Here is a 22,893-nt window from a genome sequence, read left to right as displayed (position 1 = left end):
AAACCCGGGGGGGGTTTCCGGAGCACTTCCCGACACTTGAAAAGACTTTTCCGAAGAAAAAACATGTCAAAATAAATTTGGACGCGCGAGGTCGACTTTCCGGGGCTCGACACGGCGAAAACACGACCGTACCGAGTGCGGACAAAAGAAGACTGGCCGGCTCGAGCTGGTTTCGGGCAGGAAGACGGCCGCGCATGCGCGGTGCGCGCGGGCGCGCGAGGACTAGCAAAGGTCTTTGCTAGAGAAGTTTCCGATTGGAGGGGCTGCCGTGGACGTCACCCATCAGTGAGAACAAGCAGCCTGCTTGTCCTCGGAGAATGTAAGTTACGCGCTAAGGGGCATATTTAGACGTGCATATTGACGCTTGCTATCAGGGCTTCATTTCTGGGGAACAGCGTGGAATGCTTCTTTTCAGGGAGCAGAGCAGAGAACACTCAATTTATTCTAGAACAATATCTGGGTCTCGCGATTCCGTTACAGAAATAGCGCTCAGCATGCTGCATCTTTATAGAACCGCTGCCATGATATCTAACTCTTCATTTATTGCCGTCCATTCTAACCCTCCAGCTGATTTCTAGACTTCTGGCATTTCATGCTCTGGGTTCTATTTATATTCAGAAACTACTGAGCAGCTGATTGCTCTGTCTGTTCTTTATTTAAATGCATCTGGGCTACTTCCACGTTTACCTCAACCTTCTTACTGGGATAGTCAAGCTTCTCCATTTTGTCAGACTTGTTTGTCAACCTTTCAATATTCCTTCTCTACCCATTAATACCCTCATGGGACAATGCACAACTCCTGGATTTGGATTTTAGATTTCTTCACTAATTTTCAAATTCAGAGTAATTTTGGGTTCAAAAAAGCTGAAGATAGGCCCCTTTCTCTTCACGTCCATCCATGTGTATTTTCCCCCTCTCTCTCTCTCTTGCCTTCTGCTCCCCTTCACTCATGTCCAGCATCTCCCCCTTTGTTCTTTTAGCCCCTATTTTCAGGGTCTCTCCCACTCTCCCCCCATACAGGTGTGGTATCTCTACCTACCTCCCACTCCCACCCACTGTGGTCATCCAACCACTTGGTGTCTGTACCAGAAGCGATTATGCCAGGTTGCTAGCCAGTCCAGGGGACTTTTCCTATACCACATCCCACCCTTATGGCAACAGGAAATCCCATCAGCAAGAAGGCCCCCTGGGCTGGCCAGACAGTCTGGCTTATTGGCTGCTGGCTGGATGACTGTGGGATGGGGTGGGGGAGGGAGGAGGATAGAGATGCTGGACCTGTGGGATGGTAGAAGGGAAGAGAGGTCCAGAATTAGGAGCAAGACTTGCTAGTGGCAATAAACATCCCCCAAAAAACAGAATGAGGATGAGGGTCGCCATTGCCCCCAGCCTTCTATTGAAGAATACTGATCTAGAGGCTAGATTTACTCATCTGTGTTAACGCATTAACACGTTATTCACCATATGCGTTATTACTTTTAACACACAGTATTCCAATTTAACATGCATTATTTAAATCAGGCCTGATTATTGTAAATGGGGCTTACTTACTATTAACAAAATAGTAACAATATACATTAACATGGTTCAAAGACAATAACCTATATTAATTAGTAACACTAGCTCTACATTTGTACCTGGGGTAATGGAGGGTGAAGCAACTTGCACAAGGGAAAGAGAAGCACCAGTGGGAGAAGAGAGATTTGATCCCTGGCCTGAACCCGATGCTTTATCTCACATGTGGTTCAAGGACAGATTCACTAGGGCTGGACAGGCGTTCCAGAAAATACAAGAGACATAATGAAATCATTTTAGTTTTCTGGTTCCTGCAGCTGAAAGGGCACATGTATGACAATTCCTTCGAAAAGTGATTCGTAATTTCTAGCAAAGTCTCAGTCATAAAGTGCTTATATTAGAATTACCCAGAAAGAAGAGATGGTCTTATATTGAAAAGCACTTATCCAGGTAAGCAGCACCTGCTCTGGGGCCAGTCAGTATTTTCAACAGCGTTATCTAGGCAATACTGATGAAAATGATTACAGACCAGAGCAGTGTGCAAGAAGAGCCTGCAGAAAGACTGTCTTAACGGGATCCTGTTAAGCATCCGGACAGCGGAGAGAGAAGCATCTTGCCCTATGATGAGATCTGGTACTTCTGTTCAGGATGGCTAAAGAAGTGATGGACAGTGGCAAACGTACGTTGCAATCACAGTACAGATATCTTAATGACTCATTACTTTGCAGCCCCGTCCTCCTTCCTACCAGATCTCCGCCTAAGGGTTTTTCCTCCCAGATGATGCCGATAACTTCTGCACCAGGAAAAGCAGGGGTACAGCTCAGCCCGCCAGCGCATTATGACGTATCTAGAAGTCCTTTCCCATCCCCCAGGAGCTCAAAGTGCTGAGGCTCTCACAACTCTCTACACAGAGCTAAGTCCAAGATTTTCTCTGAGGCAAAATCTGTTAAATTAGCACCTCTAATTCAGGGCAGTCAGCTCCAGAGAGAAGGGCTGCCTTTAGGGAAGGGGCGACCTGGGTGGTTGCACAAGGAACATGAGATCTCAATTTGTCTCATGGTTTTGTCAGCTGTAGATCAAGGTGAGTATTTTCCTATCCTTGGAGGACATACTGGGAGCCCCAAGTGCAAACTGGGAGGTCCATGTGGCTCCCTGCCCACCCAAAACTCCCTGAGCACATGCAAGCTAGAAAACCATGGTGTGGTGCAGCCCTCCACCAACACAACCTGTTCACTCTTTCCAGGGAGCCACCATCAACATGCCTCAGAGCTGGCCATTCTAGAAAGGTCGCTGTGGGTCTCAGGTGAGCAGGTGTTTACACATACAAAACGGTAAGAATCTGACCCAATGGCCACCGTTCCCGTCTCAGTCTATCTGACGCACACAAGGGGGAAAAGCACAGCTCACAGCTCTCACCTTCCTCAGCTTCATCTCATTGTCTTTGGGAGTCTCGCACCAGGAGTTCAGATAACTCTGCTTTCTCATACGATATCTAAGAGGAATGGATACAAGAATGATATTGAGAAGAACATGTAAAGAGATGCATGAGAGAATTCTGAGACTGGTGTGCAGTATCCAGGGAATAATATGGAGGAAAGGCAACCCCCCCCCCCCCCCCCCACTGCTGACAGATCAATCTGATCCCTTCAGAGGGCCATGAGTGAGGTCATACATACAAACCTGTACATAATACTCTGCAGAATAGAAGCAAAGGGTGTTATGCCTATGCCGGCTCCAATCAGCACAGCATGCTCAGAGGTGAAAATTCGGCGGGTCGGTGTACCGTAAGGCCCATCGATGTAACACTGTGAGGAAAGACACACAGACCGGTCATAGAAGCCCATTTGAAAATGTCTGTCACCCCAACAGATGAGTATGATAAACCAAAGAAAAAAGTGATTCCGCACTATTTTAAAAGATGAAACAGGATTTTCTCATGCTCAACCCTATCACTGAGGCAATAAGAATGTGGCCTTTCTTCAGTTGACTAGTAGAGGAGTGTGGTAGCCGTGTTAGTCCACTCTTAAAGGTTATCAATAGAACTCAAACAAAATAAAACATGGAAAAGAAAATAAGATGATACCATTTTTATTGGACATAACTTAATACATTTCTTGATTAGCTTTCGAAGGTTGCCCTTCTTCGTCAGATCGGAAATAAGCAAATGTGCTAGCTGACAGTGTATATAAGTGAAAACATTCAAGCATTACTATGACAGTCTGAGAGGTGGGAGGATAGGGGTGGGTAGGAGGTATGCATGGGGACATCAAAGCATATCATTGATAGTCTAAAAGGATGGATGTGGGTAGGTGAGAGGAGGGTGATATTTTATTTTATTTATTTATTGCATTTGTATCCCACATTTTCTCACCTCTTTGCAGGCTCAACATGGCTTACAATACATCATGGATAGTGGAATGAGAAGAGAATAGATATTTAGTATTACAGAAGGATTTTGGGTAGAATGGTAATGGAATATATCATAGTGATATAATAGAACGCATTATTAACGTTTCTGGATGTATGTGGAAGTTTCACATACTTTGATCTTTGTGGTATATCTTGTCGAAGAGATGGGTCTTTAGTAGTTTACGGAAGTTGGTCAGTTCATAGGTTGCTTTTAGGTTGCGTGGCAGTGCGTTCCAGAATTGTGTGCTCATATAGAAGGTTGATGCGTGCATTACTTTGTATTTTAGACCTTTACAGTTGGGGAAATGAAGATTAAGGAATGTATGAGATGATTGTTTAGCATTCCTGGGTGGTAGGTCTATCAGGTCTGACATGTAGGCTGGGGCCTCGCCATGGATGATTTTAGGTACTAGGGTACATACTTTGAACGTGATGCGTTCTTTGAGTGGGTGCCAGTGTAGCTTCTCTCGTAGGGGTTTTGCACTTTCATATTTTGATTTTCCAAATATGAGTCTGGCTGCCGTTTTCTGGGCTGTTTGGAGTTTTTTGAGTATTTGTTCTTTGCAGCCAGCGTAGAGTGAGTTGCAGTAGTCTAGATGACTGAGTACTAATGATTGTACCAGATTGTGGAAGACGGTCCTTGGGAAGAATGGTCTTACTCTTTTTAATTTCCACATTGAGTGAAACATCTTTTTGGTTGTGTTTTTCGCGTGGTTTTCAAGTGTTAGGTGCCGATCAATGGTAACTCCAGGAATTTTCAGGGTTTCCGAAATTGGTAGATTTAGTTTTGGTGTGTTGATGGTAGTAAATTTGCTCGTGTTGTGTTGAGAGGTGAGTATTAGGCATTGGGTTTTTTCTGCATTGAGTTTTAACTGAAAGGCATCTGCCCAGGAGTGCATGATATGTAGACTTTGGTTGATGTCATTGGAAATTTCTTTTAGGTCTTGTTTGAATGGGATGTAGATCGTTACATCATCAGCATATATGTATGGGTTGAGGTTTTGTTTTGATAGTAGTTTGGCCAAGGGTGTCATCATTAGGTTGAATATAGTCGGTGAGAGGGGAGATCCCTGTGGAACTCCACATTCAGGTGTCCATGTGGTTGAGTTTGATGTCACTTGATATGAACGTGTGGTTAGGAATCCTTTAAACCAATTAAGAACGTTGCCTCCGATACCGAAGTATTCAAGGATGTGTAGTAGGATTCCATGATCAACCATGTCGAAGGCGCTTGACATGTCGAATTGTAGAAGTAATATATTCTTGCCGGTTGCAATCGTTTATTTGAATTTGGTCATGAGCATGACTAGTACTGTTTCAGTACTGTGATTAGAACGAAATCCTGACTGGGAGTCATTTAGTATTGAGAACTTGTTTAGATATTCTGTGAGTTGTTTGGTTACCATCCCTTCTGTTATTTTGGTTATTAAGGGAATGGATGCTACTGGTTTATAGTTAGTTAATAATGGGCTAGAAAACCCAGATCCTTGTTAAGTCCTGTCTGTTGGGTGTCAAAATATTCAATCGTTCTGACTTCAAAGGTCTTACGTTCCTGTATTGTTTTAAAGTTACCTTTCAGGATTCTTACTATGAAATCACTGGTACAGTGTTCTGGTCTGGTAAAGTGCTGCCCCAAAGGGGTAGGAACCTGGCTGGCACCAGCATTCTTCATGTTATGTCTATGTAAATTAAATCTTGTCTTAAGCATCTGGCCTGGTTCTCCAATATAGCATCCTTCGTTACATTTTTTACACTGAATGATATATACCACATTGGAATATGAGCATGTCCTCAGGATCCTACTCGATGTATTTTTCCACATTGCTCATAAGACTGCACCAGTCAACACACAGTATGTTCCTCAGTTAGGATAGGCTGGGCCAGAGTTGTCCAGCCTCAGTCCTTGAGGGCTGCAATCCAGTTGGATTTTCAGGATTTCCTCAATGAATATGCATGAGATCTGTTTGCATGCACTACCTCCACTGTATGCAAATACATCTCATGCATATTCATTGGGGAAATCCTGAAAACCTGACCTGGCATGGACTGAGGTCGGACACCCCTGAACTGGGCATTAGTTCGATGCATTCTGTGTACATACCTCATCTTCATATCACACAGACACATGCAATGGTCTTGGGGGGGAGTTATGGCCCCACTGACATGTCACGTGGCTCCTCCTCTACCTTGTCCCTCTCTGTCCGATCTATAAGTGCTTCAACCATGTTCTTATATTGTACACTAGAGCTTACTTTGCCTCTTTACCAGAGATTTTCTGCTGCTGCAACTTAGGACTTGCAGGGTTAATTATGTAGCTACTCCTCCACTCATTCCACCAATAAGAGCCAACCTCATCAGTGATGTCACAATGGCTTGATTGCCCGATACTTGACTCACTTCTGATATTGTGATGTCATAAGCAAAAGGGAAATGGGACTTGATATACAGCCTTTCTGAGGTTTTTGCAACTACATTCAAAGCGGTTTACATATATTCAGGTACTTATTTTGTACCAGGGGCAATGGAGGGTTAAGTGACTTGCCCAGAGTCACAAGGAGACACAGTGGGAATTGAACCCAGTTCCTCAGGATCAAAGTCCACTGCACTAACCACTAAGCTACTCCTCCACTCATTCCACCAATAAGAGCCAACCTCATCAGTGATGTCACAATGGCTTGATTGCCCGATACTTGACTCACTTCTGATATTGTGATGTCATAAGCAAAAGGGAAATGGGACTTGATATACCGCCTTTCTGAGGTTTTTGCAACTACATTCAAAGCGGTTTACATATATTCAGGTACTTATTTTGTACCAGGGGCAATGGAGGGTTAAGTGACTTGCCCAGAGTCACAAGGAGACACAGTGGGAATTGAACCCAGTTCCTCAGGATCAAAGTCCACTGCACTAACCACTAGGCTACTCCTCCACTCATTCCACCAATAAGAGCCAACCTCATCAGTGATGTCATAATGACTTGGCTCACTTCTGATATTGTGATGTCATAAGGGAAAGGGGGAAAGGGAAATGGGACTTGACACGCCGCCTTTCTGTGGTTTTTGCAACCTACATTCGAAGTGCTTTACATAGTTTATAGAGGTACTTATTTGTACCTGGGGCAATGGAGGGTTAAGTGACTTGCTCAGAATCACAAGGCGCTGGAGTGGGAATCAAACTCAGTTCCCCAGGATCAAAGTGCACTGCATTAACCACTAAGCTACTCCTCTGCTCTGAGCTTCTCTGTATCAAATACCAATTAAATAAATAACATAACATAATATAAAAAAATTAATTCCCCTGGTCCATTTGGGATTGCTGCTGAATATTTCCCATACCCGAGGGGCTGCACATGGAAAGCAAGAGTACAGCACAGACAGACGACAGCTGAAGAGAAGGAAGAGAAGGTGATTTTTAAAACAGGAAAATGTTCACCCCTTGCACACTCCCAAAAGTTTAGATTTAACCAAAAAGACAGCCTCAGAAATTCAGAATAAAGCTAAATGACTAAGGGCTTCTTTTACCAAGCCATGCTAGCTCGACAAATTAGAGGAAGCCCATAGGAACTGAATGGGCTTCTCACTTGCTGTGCAGGAATTGCTACTACAGCATAAATCGTAAGCAAGCTCAGCACTAAAGCATAGTTAATGCAGGGTTCCAGGCAAAGGGCTGAGGTCTATGATGGGTCCCATCCTCAGCCCTTCAGTGTCGCACAAGAGGTGGAAGCACAGGGTCTCCTACCTTGATATTGCACGCTCGGTGATTCCCACTTAACTTGGCAGATATCTGTTGAGGGAAGAAAACAAGTTTTTCAACATTTTTTCCAAAAGAAAAGCAGAGATGGAGCAGATTATTTCCTCTTTCAAGCAGGGACGTAGCCAGACTTCGGTGGGAGGGGAGGCCAGAACCCGAGGACAGGGGGCACATTTTACCCCTCCAGGCACCGCGGACCCCCCCGCCACCCCTCCCCTTTCAATGACTCACACAGAAACAGAATCCTAGGCTTCCACATCAGCTGCAGCAACGCACCGGCCCAGAGACCGGCTGAAGAGAACTTTGACTTTCGGGGGTTGGGGACCCCCGCCAGCACAGGTACCCGATGGCAGCGGCAGGGGAGGGTTAGCGGTGGCAGAAAGGGGGGGTCAAAAGGGTCGACGGGGGCCAGGGCCAAATCTGGGGGGCCCAGGCCCCCGTGGCCCCACATAGCTATGCCCCTGCTTTCAACTTAAAATGAGGTCACAGGAGGACATTTTGGTTAGTTCTGTATTCCGCCATTTTGCATCTTGCTCTTTTACCCCAGCCTTGTGTCTTTTGAGTGTGTAACCTCTCAGGTCTGTGACCCTAGCCGGATCTACACAATGTATGGGAGACCTTATCTGCTTTCAAGACTCTCTCTCTCTCCACCTTGGGTTCCACAAGAGTAGGGTGATAAGAATAACCATACTGGGTCAGACCCAATGGTTCACCTAGTCCAGTATCCTGCTTCCAGCAGTGGCCAATAAAGGTCACAACTACCTGGCAGAAATCCAATTAGTAGCAACATTCCATGCTACCAACCCACAGGGCAAGCAGTGGTTTCTCCCATGTTCATCTCAATAGCAGACTATGGACTTTTCCTCCAGAAACCTGTCCAAACCTTTTTAAAACTCAGATAAGCTAACCGCTGTTACTACATCCTCCGGCAAAGAGTTCCAGAGCTTAACTATTTGTTTTAAAAGTATTTCCATGTGATGGTTCATTGGAATTCAATTCAGTTTTTTAACATTTGTTATTTTGCCCTTTCTTCTTGTGGCTTAACTGACCCACTCAGGAAGGAAACAAAGCTGATCTGAACAGCTCAGGCAGAAGAGAAGTCGTGTAGACTGAGCGCATTGTTGTACCGTTGCTCTGCTGGTCAGTGGGGAGGAGAACACTGCTGCCCATTTTCCCCAACACCATCAGCCTGAGTAGCCCTTAAATAGAGCATCACCCCCTGTGCTGCACTGGGTCAGTCCCACAAGGCTGGCCCAGGCCCCCAACCAGGAGGAAGTTAACAGGCTGTTAAGCTGTGCTACATGGGGGACCATTGGGAAGACAGGACAGAGAACTGGTAGGCGGTGGGAAAGGAACAAAAGAATAAGATTGGCCATGTCCATGCATGTCCTGAGCCTGTGTCTCTGCTGGAATCGGGGACAGGTGGTTATTGTAGGAGCTGCAAAATCTTAATAATTATCAGATGGTGAGGTACTGGCTTAACCTGCCAAAGCACAAAATTTCAGTGTTGGTACAATGGCTAAGCCTCTGGGCTGTAATGTTTTTCCAGTCAGATTTACCTTCATTTTACTCCTGGTGAGTTGGGTCTGTGTTAGAGATGCTGGGGCTCAAGGCAGAAATTTGGAAGGGGGCTGCAGAGCCTGCTATCGGCTGTGCCTTCAACTTGGGACCCTTATTGTACCCCCCAAATGCTAGTCCTACCGGCGAGGAATCCTCCAAACTCTGGAAAGTTCTGAGTAATGTAACAAGCCACCTCCTATACCTGGTAGTGTTTCTAGAAGTCCCTAGAAGCATCTAGAAGGCAGTGTGACCGTCTGCCATGACTATATTGTAAGAAAGGCAGAATATCAGACTGAATAAACCATAAACACTTGCCTCTTTCAGCTGCGAGCTCTCTTTTCCTTCTTGTGTAACAGGAATGTTGACTGCGTCGCAGCTGGAGACGCAGATGACTTTGTAAGACGTCAGCTCGATTCTTTCATTCTTAGTGGTGGCCACTGATCCACTGGAGCCAGTCAGGTTGAAATGGTACTCCTACGAACCAGTTTAAAATTAAAATGATACTGTATGCGATATGCTTATGATTAGTACATAATACTTTTCAGACTTTGTAAGTAAAAGTTGTTTTCAAAACAAATGTAGTTCTTAGTCAAAGGTATAGGATTCTAGGGGTTATCCGGAAAACTAAAACTGGTGAGGATTATGTCAGTGCTGGAAAAAATGGTGGAAATAATTATAATGAACAAAATTACTGAATACAGACACAAATGGTTTAGTGGAACAGGGTCAACATAGATACAGCCAGGGAGATCTTGCATTACCACATCTGCTACATGTTTTGAAGGTGTGAATAATAAGCTTTTGACAGAGTCCCTCTTGAGAGACCCCTGAGAAGATTAAAAAGCCATGGGATAGGAGGCAATGTTCTGTTGTGGATTGGGAACTGGTAACTCTCTCAATGGAGGAAGGTGAATAATGGAAACTATGAATGAGGTGATCGAATTTGCAGCTGACGTGAAACTATTGAAAGTTGTTAAATTGCATGTAGACTGCAAGAAATTGCAGGAGGACCTTGGGAGACCAGAAGACTGGATATCCAAATGGCAGATTAAAGGCAAAGTGATGCATTTTGAGAAGACTAAGCCAAATTATAGATACTTGATGCTAGGTTCCACATTAAGAGTCACCACCGTCAAATACATTGATATCTCCTGCTTAGTAAGCGGTGGTGACAAAAAAAGCAAACAGAATGTTAGAAATTATTTGGAAAGGAATAGAGAATAGAAGAAAGACTATCACAATCTATCTGAATCGCTCCATGGTGAGACCACACCTTGAGTATTGTGTGTAATTCTGGTCACTGACGTGCAGGGACCAGTGAGCATTAGAAGTGACCAGGAAAGGTGAGGAGAATTCCAGATGACCATCTGGAAGTGGAGATAGCACTGGAAGTATTAGCATACAGGACTAGTGGGGGTGAGTACTAGGGAGGAGCCTGCCTTTCCCCCCACAAAAATGATTTGGCAGATAGGAGTGTGGGTCAGAGATTTACAGTAGGATGCAACCTGACCCTACTTACACCATGAGGGGCATAATCGAAAAGGGTGCCCAAGTTTTCCTGAGGACGTCCTCGCAGGACGTCCCGGCAAAGGGGCGGGCAAACCCGTACTATCAAAACAAGATGGGCGTCCATCTTTTGTTTCGATAATAAGGTCGGGGACACCCAAATCTTGACATTTAGGTCGTCCCTAGAGATGGTTGTCCTTCGACTTGGTCATTTCTGATTTTCGGTGATAATGGAAATTAAGGACACCCATCTCAGAAACGACCAAATGCAAGCCCTTTGGTCGTAGGAGGAGCCAGCATTTCTAGTGCACTGATCCCACTGACATGCTAGGACACCAACCGGGCACCCTAGGGGGCACTCCAGTGGACTTCAGAAAAAGCTCCCAGGTACATAGCTCCCTTACCTTGTGTGCTGAGCCCCCCCAAAACCCACTACCCACAACTGTACACCACTACCATAGACCTTACAGGTGAAGGGGGGCACCTAAATGTGGGTTTGTGGTGGGTTTTGGGGTTTTGGTTTCCACCACAAGTTGATAGTCCGATACTGCCCCAAATCTATCCACCCGGTTATGGTATTCTTCATTTTCCAAGACAGGGTAAAAAAGGAGGCGGAATTGCTCTTACAGAATACAGCTACAACACTAATATACAGATTGAATAGATATACTAGTGTTTCAAAACCGAGCTTCTCATTTTCCCCCCCAAACCCACCTCCCCGCTCCCCCCCCCCCCCCGTTTTCTATTTCTGTTCATGGCTCTCTCATTCTCCCTGCCTCCTCAGCTCGAAACCTTGGGGTCATCTTTGACTCTTCTCTCTCCTTCTCTGCTCATATCCAGCAGATTGCCAAGACCTGTCGTTTCTTTCTTTACAACATCCGTAAAATCCGCCCCTTTCTTTCCGAGCACTCTACCAAAACCCTCATCCACACCCTTGTCACCTCTCATTTAGACTACTGCAATCTGCTTCTTGCTGGCCTCCCACTTAGTCACCTCTCCCCTCTCCAGTCGGTTCAAAACTCTGCTGCCCGTCTCGTCTTCCGCCAGGGTCGCTTTACTCATACTACCCCTCTCCTCAAGACCCTTCACTGGCTCCCTATCCGTTTTCGCATTCTGTTCAAACTTCTTCTACTAACCCATAAATGTACTCACTCTGCTGCTCCCCAGTATCTCTCCACACTCATCCTTCCCTACACCCCTTCCCGTGCACTCCGCTCCATGGATAAATCCTTCTTATCTGTTCCCTTCTCCACTACTGCCAACTCCAGACTTCGCGCCTTCTGTCTCGCTGCACCCTACGCCTGGAATAAACTTCCTGAGACCCTACGTCTTGCCCCATCCTTGGCCACCTTTAAATCTAGACTGAAAGCCCACCTCTTTAACATTGCTTTTGACTCGTAACCACTTGTAACCACTCGCCTCCAGCTACCCTCCTCTCCTCTTTCCTCTACACACTAATTGATTTGATTACTTTATTTTTTGTCTATTAGATTGTAAGCTCTTTGAGCAGGGACTGTCTTTCTTCTATGTTTGTGCAGTGCTGCGTATGCCTTGTAGCGCTATAGAAATGCTAAATGGTAGTAGTAGTTCGACTGATCTAAACAAACTGTACTGTCTTCCCATAGCAGAAAGACTCAGGTTCAAAGCTGCTTGTTTAGTTTTTCAAATCTTACAGGGCTTCACCTCTGAACTCCTAAGACCAATTTGCTATATCTAGTTCAATCTAACAGACTGAAAGAAGAACTAATATTAGCATCACCATTTCAAAAGAAATTCAAAATCAGAATATTTTCAGCTCTCTATTCCCCATTGTTGGAGTCAAAATATGGAACTCTCTACCTATTCCCATCAGAACAGAAAACAGTTACCTCAGCTTCAAGAACAGGCTAAACACCTTTCTCTTCCCAAAGATCCATCATGACTTCTACTTCCTAGTATCATCCATTATTTATTTATTTGTTGCATTTGTATCCCACATTTTCCCACCTATTTGCAAACTCAGTGTGGCTTACAATAATACATCCTACCGTTTCCTTTAATGTTTTTAGTCTCATGCATTACCCCAATGGTCTCTAATGTTTCTTATACCTCATACTAATACTACCTGCTTTGTCTCACCTAGAATGTAAACTGCACTGAGGACCAGGACACTAGCGGTATTTATTTATTTAGATTTTGCTCACACCTTTTTCAATAGTAGCTCAAGGTGAGTCACATTCAGGTACTCTGGATATTTCTCTGTCCCAGGAGGGCTCACAATCTAAGTTTGTATCTGCGGCAATGGAGGGTTAAGTGACTTGCCCAAGATCACAAGGAGCAGCAGTGGGATTTCAACTGGCCACCTCTGGATTGCAAGACCGGTGTTCTAACCACTAGGCCACTCCTCCTCTCCTATTTGAGATTCTACATGGAATGTTGCTACTATTTGAGATTCTACATGGAATGTTTATTTATTTAGATTTTGCTCACACCTTTTTCAGTAGTAGCTCAAGGTGAGTTACATTCAGGTACTCTGGATAGTTCTGTCCCAGGTGGGCTCACAATCTAAGTTTGTACCTGAGGCAATGGAGGGTTAAGTGACTTCCCAAGATCACAAGGAGCAGCAGTGGGATTTCAACTGGCCACCTCTGGATTGCAAGACCGGTGTTCTAACCACTAGGCCACTCCTCCTCTCCTATTTGAGATTCTACATGGAATGTTGCTACTATTTGAGATTCTACATGGAATGTTTATTTATTTAGATTTTGCTCACACCTTTTTCAGTAGTAGCTCAAGGTGAGTTACATTCAGGTACTCTGGATAGTTCTGTCCCAGGTGGGCTCACAATCTAAGTTTGTACCTGAGGCAATGGAGGGTTAAGTGACTTCCCAAGATCACAAGGAGCAGCAGTGGGATTTCAACTGGCCACCTCTGGATTGCAAGACCGGTGTTCTAACCACTAGGCCACTCCTCCTCTCCTATTTGAGATTCTACATGGAATGTTGCTACTATTTGAGATTCTACATGGAATGTTTATTTATTTAGATTTTGCTCACACCTTTTTCAGTAGTAGCTCAAGGTGAGTTACATTCAGGTACTCTGGATAGTTCTGTCCCAGGTGGGCTCACAATCTAAGTTTGTACCTGAGGCAATGGAGGGTTAAGTGACTTCCCAAGATCACAAGGAGCAGCAGTGGGATTTCAACTGGCCACCTCTGGATTGCAAGACCGGTGTTCTAACCACTAGGCCACTCCTCCTCTCCTATTTGAGATTCTACATGGAATGTTGCTACTATTTGAGATTCTACATGGAATGTTTATTTATTTAGATTTTGCTCACACCTTTTTCAGTAGTAGCTCAAGGTGAGTTACATTCAGGTACTCTGGATATTTCTCTGTCCCAGGAGGGCTCACAATCTAAGTTTGTACCTGAGGCAATGGAGGGTTAAGTGACTTGCCCAAGATCAGAAGAAGCAGCAGTGGGATTTGAACCGGCCACATCCAGATTGCAAGACATAGTAACATAGTAACATAAGACCGGTGCTCTAACCACTAGGCCACTCCTCCACCCCAAAGAATCTTGTTACTCTTTGGGGTTCTACATGGAATGTTGCTACACTGGGAATCTTGTTGTTCTTTAGAATTCTAGAATCTTTATTTATTTGGATTAATCACACCTTTTCAGTAGTAGCTCAAGGTGAGTTACATTCAGGTACTCTGGATATTTCTCTGTCCCAGGAGAGCTCACAATCTAAGTTTGTATCACAATCTAAGTTTGTACCTGAAGCAATGGAGGGTTAAGTGACTTGAATTGAATAAGTCCTTGGAAAATCTACCAGGTCAGCCAATAATTTCAGGTATCGGCTCGATTCTGGAGCCTTTCTCCAAGGCTGTTGATTATTTTCTACACCTTCTTGTTCCACTCATACCACCTTTTATCCGAGACTCATCAGATAGCATTAAAACTTTACAGAGGTACAAGGTTTCAGAGGCCCCCCCCTCTGGCACGGTCTTCCTGTTAATAGGGTAACCAGTGCAAGGGGGGGGGGGGGGGGTCTGTTGCAGAGTTTGCTGAGCTGGGGACACCACCCTGATTTTCTCTTCTCTTGCTGCTTTGATTTCTTTATTTTACTCCGTAAATACATGTTATTTCCTTGCAAGTATTAATTATTATAACAAGAATGCAAAAATTACAAGGAGCACCTGAACAGACTAATTTTTACCTTAAAAATCAACATGCCCCGATGTAAACAAAGACAGATGCCCATATTTATAATAGCAGGGTAGTAGCTTTAATTCCTATCAGTGGTGCAAGTGATGACTGTAGATTTTCTGACAGGGCACAAAGGGAAAAAAAAACATTGTAAAACAGACTCGCTGTACTGTTTCACACCTGGGTCCATTCATGCTGTCTTCTGCTGTGCAGGTTGGTGGTGAGACGCCGTGGCTCATGCGCAAGGGGTCCTGGTTGCCAGAAGTAGTCATACAACCTGTTGGTCCACTGGCCCAGTGAACGGATGTGCAGCCACATGGTGTCTGTAGAACGAAAGGAAATGAAAACAGCAGAACAGTTTCAGCAGCTCGGCCTAAGAAAAGCTACTGTTGCACGTCTGACACATTCTCAAGGTGAGACAGCTTAGAATGCGACATAAATTCAACAAGGGAGCTGGGAAAGCAATACGTCTGCTTTTTTCCTGTTAGACTACCTTGTGTCTAGGGCAAAAGACATCCAAAGAGGCTGATAAATGTATTTTTTAACTGAATAAACCTAAGAAGTAACAGAAAGGGAGGGGCAATATTCAGCCCGCTGCAGTTTTTAAACTGAACCCAGATATTCAATGCCAGGCTATGTCCATTCTCCAGTTAACCATATACCAGCCAATATTTATTTATTTATTTATTTGTTACATTTGTACTCCACATTTTCCCACTTATTTGCAGGCTTATTGTGGCTTACATAGCGCCGTGGGGCGAAAGCCTCCTCCAGTGAAGAAACAAATATAGAGTGATGATATATTCAGAGCAGTGCTCTGTTAGCTTGGCGGATAACGTTCGGAAAGCTATTTTGCTGTCCTAACTTTATCTGCTTACTTAACTGGTTAGTGGTCAGGATATTGCCTCTAACTAGTTAAGTACCAGCTCCGCTCAAGCTCTGCCCTGCACTAATTAGTCGTGGTTAGCGCTGACATTCAGTGGCACTGCCTGGTTAAGTGCAATTAGAAAACTTACAGAGAAGGGCAATGAAAATGATAAAGGGGATGGGACAACTTCCCTATGAGGAAAGGCTAAAGCGGCTAGGGCTCTTCAGCTTGGAGAAAAGATGGCTGAGGGGAGATATGATAGAGGTCTATAAAATAATGAGTGGAGTGGACATGAATCGTTTGTTTACTCTTTCCAATGAAGCTACAAAGTAGTACATTTAAAATTAATCAGAGAAAATATTTCTTCACTCAACGTTTAATTAAACTCTGAAATTCGTTGCCAGAGAATGTGGTAAAGGCAGTTAGCTTAGCGTGATTTAAAAAAGGTTTGGACAGCTTCCTAAAGGAAAAGTCCATAGACCATTATTAAATAGACTTGGGGAAAATCCACTATTTCTGGGATAAGCGGTATAAAATGTTTTGTACATTTTTGGGATCTTGCCGGGTATTTGTGACCTGGATTGGCCACTGTTGGAAACAGGATGCTGGGCTCGATGGACCTTTGGTTTGTCCCGGTATGGCAATACTTATGTACTTATATGTACTTATGTAGGTTGTTATAATGCAAACACTGTTAAACATGTAATTCCTGGGGTTGTTCCAGTTTTATTTCATTTTTTCTGAGCCACACAGAAGTTTCAAGGTATGTGTGGGATATAACCATAGGCGCCCCGTATAAGAGGCTTGGGGAGGCTAAGCCTCCCCAACCCAATCGTCGACTTCCGCTTGTGGTGCAGCCCACCCTCCCGCCCTGCGCATTTTCATCTTTTATTTCCGTGGCAGCGACGTCAATGAAGAAAAAGACTACAGGCTCGCCGCCAGCTTCTCCCTTCTCTCTGCTCTCGCGGAAACAGGAAATGCATCACGGGACACTGTATGCAAAGAGAAGGGAGAAGCTGGCGGCGAGCCTGTAGTCTTTTTCTTCATTGACATCGCTGCCATGGAGCGTATGGAGGTAAGCTCCGCCCCCTTTAGCCTCCCCAAACAGTTGGGCTACCGACCGTCTATGGATATAACTGTTACATAATATAATGTAATAATAAGGAGAAAGATTAATAATGACAGGTTGTACCCCTGTCACCTCTGCCCAAAGGTTGTCCTTGCCCCATCTGCCTCCTGATCTCCAATTTTCCTGAGTCTTGTTGGAGCTTCTTCCTGAAAAAGAAGAGGTTACATCTCCCATATTGTCATCTCCAATAGAAGATTCTGGAGAGAAATCAAGAGACAGTTTCTTTTCTTTTGAGCCTTATCTTTATCCTTAGGACTCATCCAGGAAATGATGTAATTCTGGGAATAGTCTTTTTGATCATATTATAAAAAATGTATCCATTTTGGTGTTAAGCTCTTGCAGAGATTTATCAAAATCCTGTAGACCTCAAAATGAACATAAGAGCAACCATACTGGGTCAGACCGATGGTCCATCTAGCTTGGTATCCTGTTTCCAACAGTGACCAATCCAGGTCACAAGTATCTGGCAGAAACCTAAATAGTGGCAACATTCCATACTACAAATCCCAGGACAAACAGTTGTGTCCCATGTCTGTCTCAATAGCAGACTATGGACTTTTCCTCCAGGAATTTGTCCAAAACTTTTTAAAAAACAGATACGCTAACCGCTGTTACCACCTCCTCCGGCAAAGAGTTCCAGAGTTTAACTATTCTTTGAGTGAAAATATATTTCCTCCTATTTGTTTTAAAAGTATTTCCATGTAACTTCCTTGAGTGCCATTTGATCTTCTATCTTCTGTTTTTATTGATTCATTTTTGCTCATTATTTTATGTTGCCCTAAGGATGGGATGCATCCCTGCCAAGTCTCCCGCTTAGATCCACTGCTGCCGCCGCTGCTTCTCTCTTGAGCAGCGGCAGCAAAAGAAGAAAAAAAGAAGTGCGGGGACGCAGCAGCCTTCAGGCATGCACTGTCGGCTCTCCCGGTCCTCTTCTCCCAGAACGGGAAATTGACATCAATGGGGGCAGATAACGGCAGAGCCGACAGCGCACGCCTGAAGGCTGCTGCAGCCCCGTGCTTATTTTTCTTCTTTTGCCGGCACTGCTGCTGCAACATAGGGCCAGAGGGAGAGAGGAAACACAGGGTACTGGCTGGAAAGGGTAGGGGAAGGGGGAAAGGGTTTCCAGAGGGAGGCAGGAATAAATGGAGAGAGCACAGAGGAGAAAAAGAAAGGACGCTAGAGGGTACAGAGAGAGAGAGAGATGGGGAGAGAAAGCGGGGACATGGAAAAGCAGGGGAGAGACAGGTTGCTGGGGAGAAGGAAGGGGAACAAGGGGGAGACCCTGGCTGGTCAGATGGAGAGAAAGAGGAAAAATACTAGAAGGAGGGGCAGAAAGAGGGAAGACACTGGATGGAAGAGGGGTACAGAGAGAGAGATGAGTTGAAAGATGGGGTGAGAAAGAGGGGACATGGAAAAGGGCAGGAGAGAGAGAGAGAGAAGCTGCTGGGGAGAAACTGGGGGAGACCCTTGCTGGTCAGATGGAGAAGTGCTGGGTGAAAAGAGGGAGAGAGAGGGAAAATGCTGGAAGGAGGGGACAGAAAGAGGGAAGACACTGGATGGAAGGGTAGCGAGAGAAAGAGGAAAGGCACTGGAAGGATGGGGAGAAAGAGGACATGCTGAATGGAAAAGGGGGGGGAGAGAGAGAGAACTGTCTAGAAGGAAGGGGAGATAGAGGGAAACAATGGATGGAAGGATTGGGAGAGGGGTGGAAGGATGGGGACAGAAAGAGGGATGACACTGGATGGAAGGGTAGGAGAGAAAGAGGGACGGTTCTGGATGGAAGGATAGGGAGAAAAAGAGGATATGCTGGATGGAAGGATGAAGAAGAGAGAGGGGGAGACACTGGAAGGACAGAGAGAGAAAGAAAGAGGGAAGATGCTAGATAGAAAGGGGGACAGGATAGAGTTAGTGAAAGACTGGAGAATAAGAGGAAGGGGCATGGGGAGAACAAAAGTGAGGAAAAGATGAAAAGCTATAGGTAGATGAGGTAAAAAGAGGGAAATTAAAGAATGGATAGTAAGAATGAATTAAATCTGGACACAGAGAGAGGCAGAAAAATACATTGAAGAAAACAAAGAAAAAGGAGAGAAAAATGGCAAATGGACAGGAAACTCTGGCAAGAGAGTTAAGAGAAGACAAAAGGAAAGCAGAATCAAAAGACTGGGCCAACACAATTAGAAAAAGTAAATGGCCTGACAACAAAGGTACTGAAAATAATTTTATTTTTAATTTAGGATAAAGTAATGTGGTAGCTGTGTTAATGAAGGTTAATAAATGCGAATAAAACACAAAATAGAAAATAAGGTGATAACTTCACTGATTTTTAAAACATTCTTGATTAGCCTTCAGCACTTCCTTCCTCAGGTCAGGAGAGGATACCATAACAGCTTTACAGTGTCCTGACATGACCTGAGGCAGGAGGGTTTGGCCTCTGAAAGCTAATTGAAAAGGCAATTAGGCTATTAACAGTATCCTCCGTAGCCTAATCTTCCGGACACGCCCAGCCACTCCAATTTTCAGGATATTCCGAATGAATATGCCTGGTATAAATTCACAGCGTGTGTAAATCCGTCTCCTGCATTTTCATTAGGACATTTGCTTATTTCCGATCTGACGAAGAAGGGCAACCTTCGAAAGCTAATCAAGATATGTATTAAGTTATGTCCAATAAAAAAGGTATCATCTTATTTTCTTTTCCATGTTTTATTTTGTTTGATTTCTATTGATAACATTAGAACTATTGAAACTAGGCTGGCTAAAGGATACTCCAGCATCAGCTTGAGAAACACTGGTTTGCATGAAGATTTCTCTGTTAGTGCAAGAGAAAAGGTTTCTGCAGAATTCACGCCTTGCTGCTCAGGGGGAGAGGGGTGAAATAGAACTTTCTTGTACCTTGCTGCTCAGGGGCACTGCTGAGCGTGAATGGATGCCATTCATATTTGGCAATCACTGGGATGTTCACATAGACATAGTCTCCAGGTTTGTAATGAAAGGACTGCGGTCTCGTAATCACAAGGTGAGTCACCTGAATTCAAATCAACAAGGTAAACATGGAAGTATAACATTGATGAAAAACACATTTCTTTAATCCAGCAGTTCTCAACCAGGTTGTTATTTGTCTAGATATCTGTTCAGGCAGAACACGAGCTCAGCCCTCGTCTCCCATCCCTGACAGAGACCAAGAGAGAAACATCACACACAGAGACAATTGTTAGTTAACTGGCAACAGTGGTGTCTCTAGACATAAATATTTGGGGTGACAACAGGGGGGGTGTCAAAGGGATATTTCCATACATAACCCCCTTCCCTCCTCCACTTTTAAATTAGCAATCTTCTATACATAAAAGAAACCCTCCCCTCTCCAGCCTGTTTAATGTACCTGGTAAAAACCATCTATATATATAAAACTCACCCTCAACGTTCTAAAGACAGTGACGTCAGTGAAGCCAAGCCACTGACTTCCTTCAAAACGGTTCGAAGGTTCGTGGTGGTGAAGCCACCGAAATCACTCCGGGCCCCGCCCTCGAGGGTGGAGCAATGGCAGAACAACGAAGGGGTTGGCAGGGAGGCAGGCAGGGAGGGGGGTGTTGGGAAATCGCTCCGGGCCCCGCCCTTGCGTCAAACATCATGACGTTGAGGGCGGAGCAATGGCAGAACAATGAAGGGCTGGGCAGGGAGGATGGGTGTTGGCGACAAAAACCTTGCTAGCGCCCGTTTCATTTGCTCAGAAACGGGCCTCTTTTACTAGTCATTATATAATTGATAGCATCATTCAATAAATTCTATGTGGGCCTGAAGTTTGGATTCTGTACAGGATTGGTCAGAAGCTCCAGTTCTGTATCACAAACTCATATTCCCCAACCACGAAGCTTCCCCCTTACAACCAGCCACACAAACAAATATTCAAATTATGAGAATCAACTCAGGAACAGCACACGCTCCTTCCACGGCCAGATACTTTGTTTAAAGTAATGGGGTTTTGTTTGTACCGTGACTCTACTGCAGTGCTTTTTAACTCAGTCCTTGGGGTACACTCAACCAGTCGGGGTTTTGGGATATCTACAATGAAGAAGCTTGAGCTAGGTCTCTATACCATTGTATGAAAATCTCTCTCGTGCGTCTTCACTGTGGATATCCCAAAAACCCAACTGGGCTGGGTCTGCCCAGCACTGCTCTACCAAACATTGGAGACCTCACTAGTCCTGAGCATTTCTATTTTTCAAACAGGCCAGACATTTTGAAAAATAACACAAAACCCCGCAAAAAGGCACTCAAAACCTATGTAAAACACGTACCAAATCGTAATAGCCCTAATCCACCTATGAAAACAGGCCTTAGAGCACCAAACTAACCTGCTACTGGGAAACTGGAACAAGATGGACGGTTACATAATCCTACACAGACACCACAAGTCAGCAGAACAGCAGATGCAGAACATGACTCTCACCTGACACAAAATAGGAAATCGCTAAAACTGAAAGCAGAGATACCGGACTCTGCATGTCGTGCAATGCCAGAGAAATAGAAAGACATGTATGTCCTCCTGTACAGTGCAAAATAAAGCTGAGGGATGTAAACTTTCAATACTGACATAATTCAATCACTAAACTGAAAATAAAATCATTTTTCCTACCTTTGTTGTCTGGTAATTCTAATCATCATGTTCTGCTTTCCTCTGCCTTGCTCTTAACTCTGTTTCCAGGGCCTCCTTTCCATTTCATTTGTTATTTCTTTTCTCACCTCCTTTCTTCTTTACTTCTTGCCCAATGTCTGTTTGGCACTGATCTTTCACATTCAGTTTTCTCCAATTTTTCTGCCTGCTTCTCAAATCTATCTTTCTCTCGTCCCTTCCTGTCATGTGCAGTCCGTCTCCCCTCTTCCCTTCATATGCAGCCTTTCATCCTCTCCCTTCACTTTCATTCCATGCATGTGCATTTCCCTCTTTTCTTGCCCTCCTATTCCCCCTTCCCTTCCATCCATGCACATTTCCCCCTTCCTTCCTGCCTTCCCCCTTCACTGCCCTCCTATCCAAGTGCAATTCCCCCCTCCCTTCCCTTCCATTCACATGCAGCCTTTCCCACTTCCCCTTCCCTCCAATCCAACTGCAGCCTTTCCCCCCTCTCCCTCTTTGCCCCCAAAGCAGCACGTCTCTCCCTCGGGCAGCAGCAATCCCCAGATGTTGCTTCCTGTGCTGGCTCCGAGAATCAAAATGGCAGCTGCAACCACTCGCAGTAGCCTTGTGAGAGTTCACGCTCACCATTTAGAACTGCGGAGCTGGCACAGGAAACAGTGATTGAGAGATTGTTGCCTACCTGACCAACACCAAAGCCCCTCTCCACGAATTGGGGAAAGCCCCGAGTCCCCGGACCAAGTCCGGGGGGACTCGGGCTTTTGCATGTGGCTTTCACTTGGGGTGCAATGAAGATTTTGGGGGGTGTATTTGCACCCCCGTAGCAATGCCTATGATTGGCAAAAGCTTTTGGGAACAACAGTGTGGGGTAATACCCCTACAATGAAATATCTGGCACCGAAATACAGACTCTGGCTAACTTTCCTGCAAAGGCCTATTGCTGTATTGGCCTCAGACTTGAATTTAGACGAGGGTCTTCTGGAATTTCCCCTGCCAATCTGCTGATGCAATAGGTGGGCAAACAATAATAACATCTGCATATTGTTTATGGGAACCATCAAGGTGCCCCTTCAGCGTGACCAACATGGGACATTGTGTTGGTTTCCGAAATCATAACATCTGAGACAAAGTTGTTATGCTAAACTTTGAGGGTCACTCTCACCCAAGAAATAGTATAAGAAGCCTCTGAAAAGACAAGAAGTTATCTGGATGTTATCTGAATATCTGCTGACAGGGAGAACAGATGACAACCAGGTCCAAGCTGCCGTACCATGGAGACATCCTAAGCTCATTAAAATACAACCCTGCCTGCACCTCCTGGCTTCAGCACCCGTTCTG

The 22,893-nt window shown here is 44.8% G+C and overlaps 1 protein-coding gene across 1 annotated transcript in view; it reads right to left on the bottom strand.

Annotated features, from left to right (window-relative positions):
- Positions 1 to 22,893, bottom strand: part of NOX5 (NADPH oxidase 5) — an 82,944-nt gene that overhangs the window by 21,182 nt on the left and 38,869 nt on the right. Inside the window, exons 9-13 of the mRNA XM_030190470.1 lie at positions 19,818 to 19,950; positions 15,109 to 15,251; positions 7,660 to 7,704; positions 3,193 to 3,317; positions 2,929 to 3,004 (exon numbers count right to left, since the gene is read on the bottom strand). Of these exons, the coding sequence (XP_030046330.1) occupies positions 2,929 to 3,004; positions 3,193 to 3,317; positions 7,660 to 7,704; positions 15,109 to 15,251; positions 19,818 to 19,950 (522 nt within the window). The remainder of the gene's footprint in view (positions 1 to 2,928; positions 3,005 to 3,192; positions 3,318 to 7,659; positions 7,705 to 15,108; positions 15,252 to 19,817; positions 19,951 to 22,893) is intronic.

Source organism: Microcaecilia unicolor, chromosome 1, assembly GCF_901765095.1.
Source record: "Microcaecilia unicolor chromosome 1, aMicUni1.1, whole genome shotgun sequence".
In the NCBI taxonomy this organism is placed as follows: Eukaryota; Metazoa; Chordata; class Amphibia; order Gymnophiona; family Siphonopidae; genus Microcaecilia; species Microcaecilia unicolor.
This window is presented reverse-complemented; position numbering and strand designations above follow the sequence as displayed.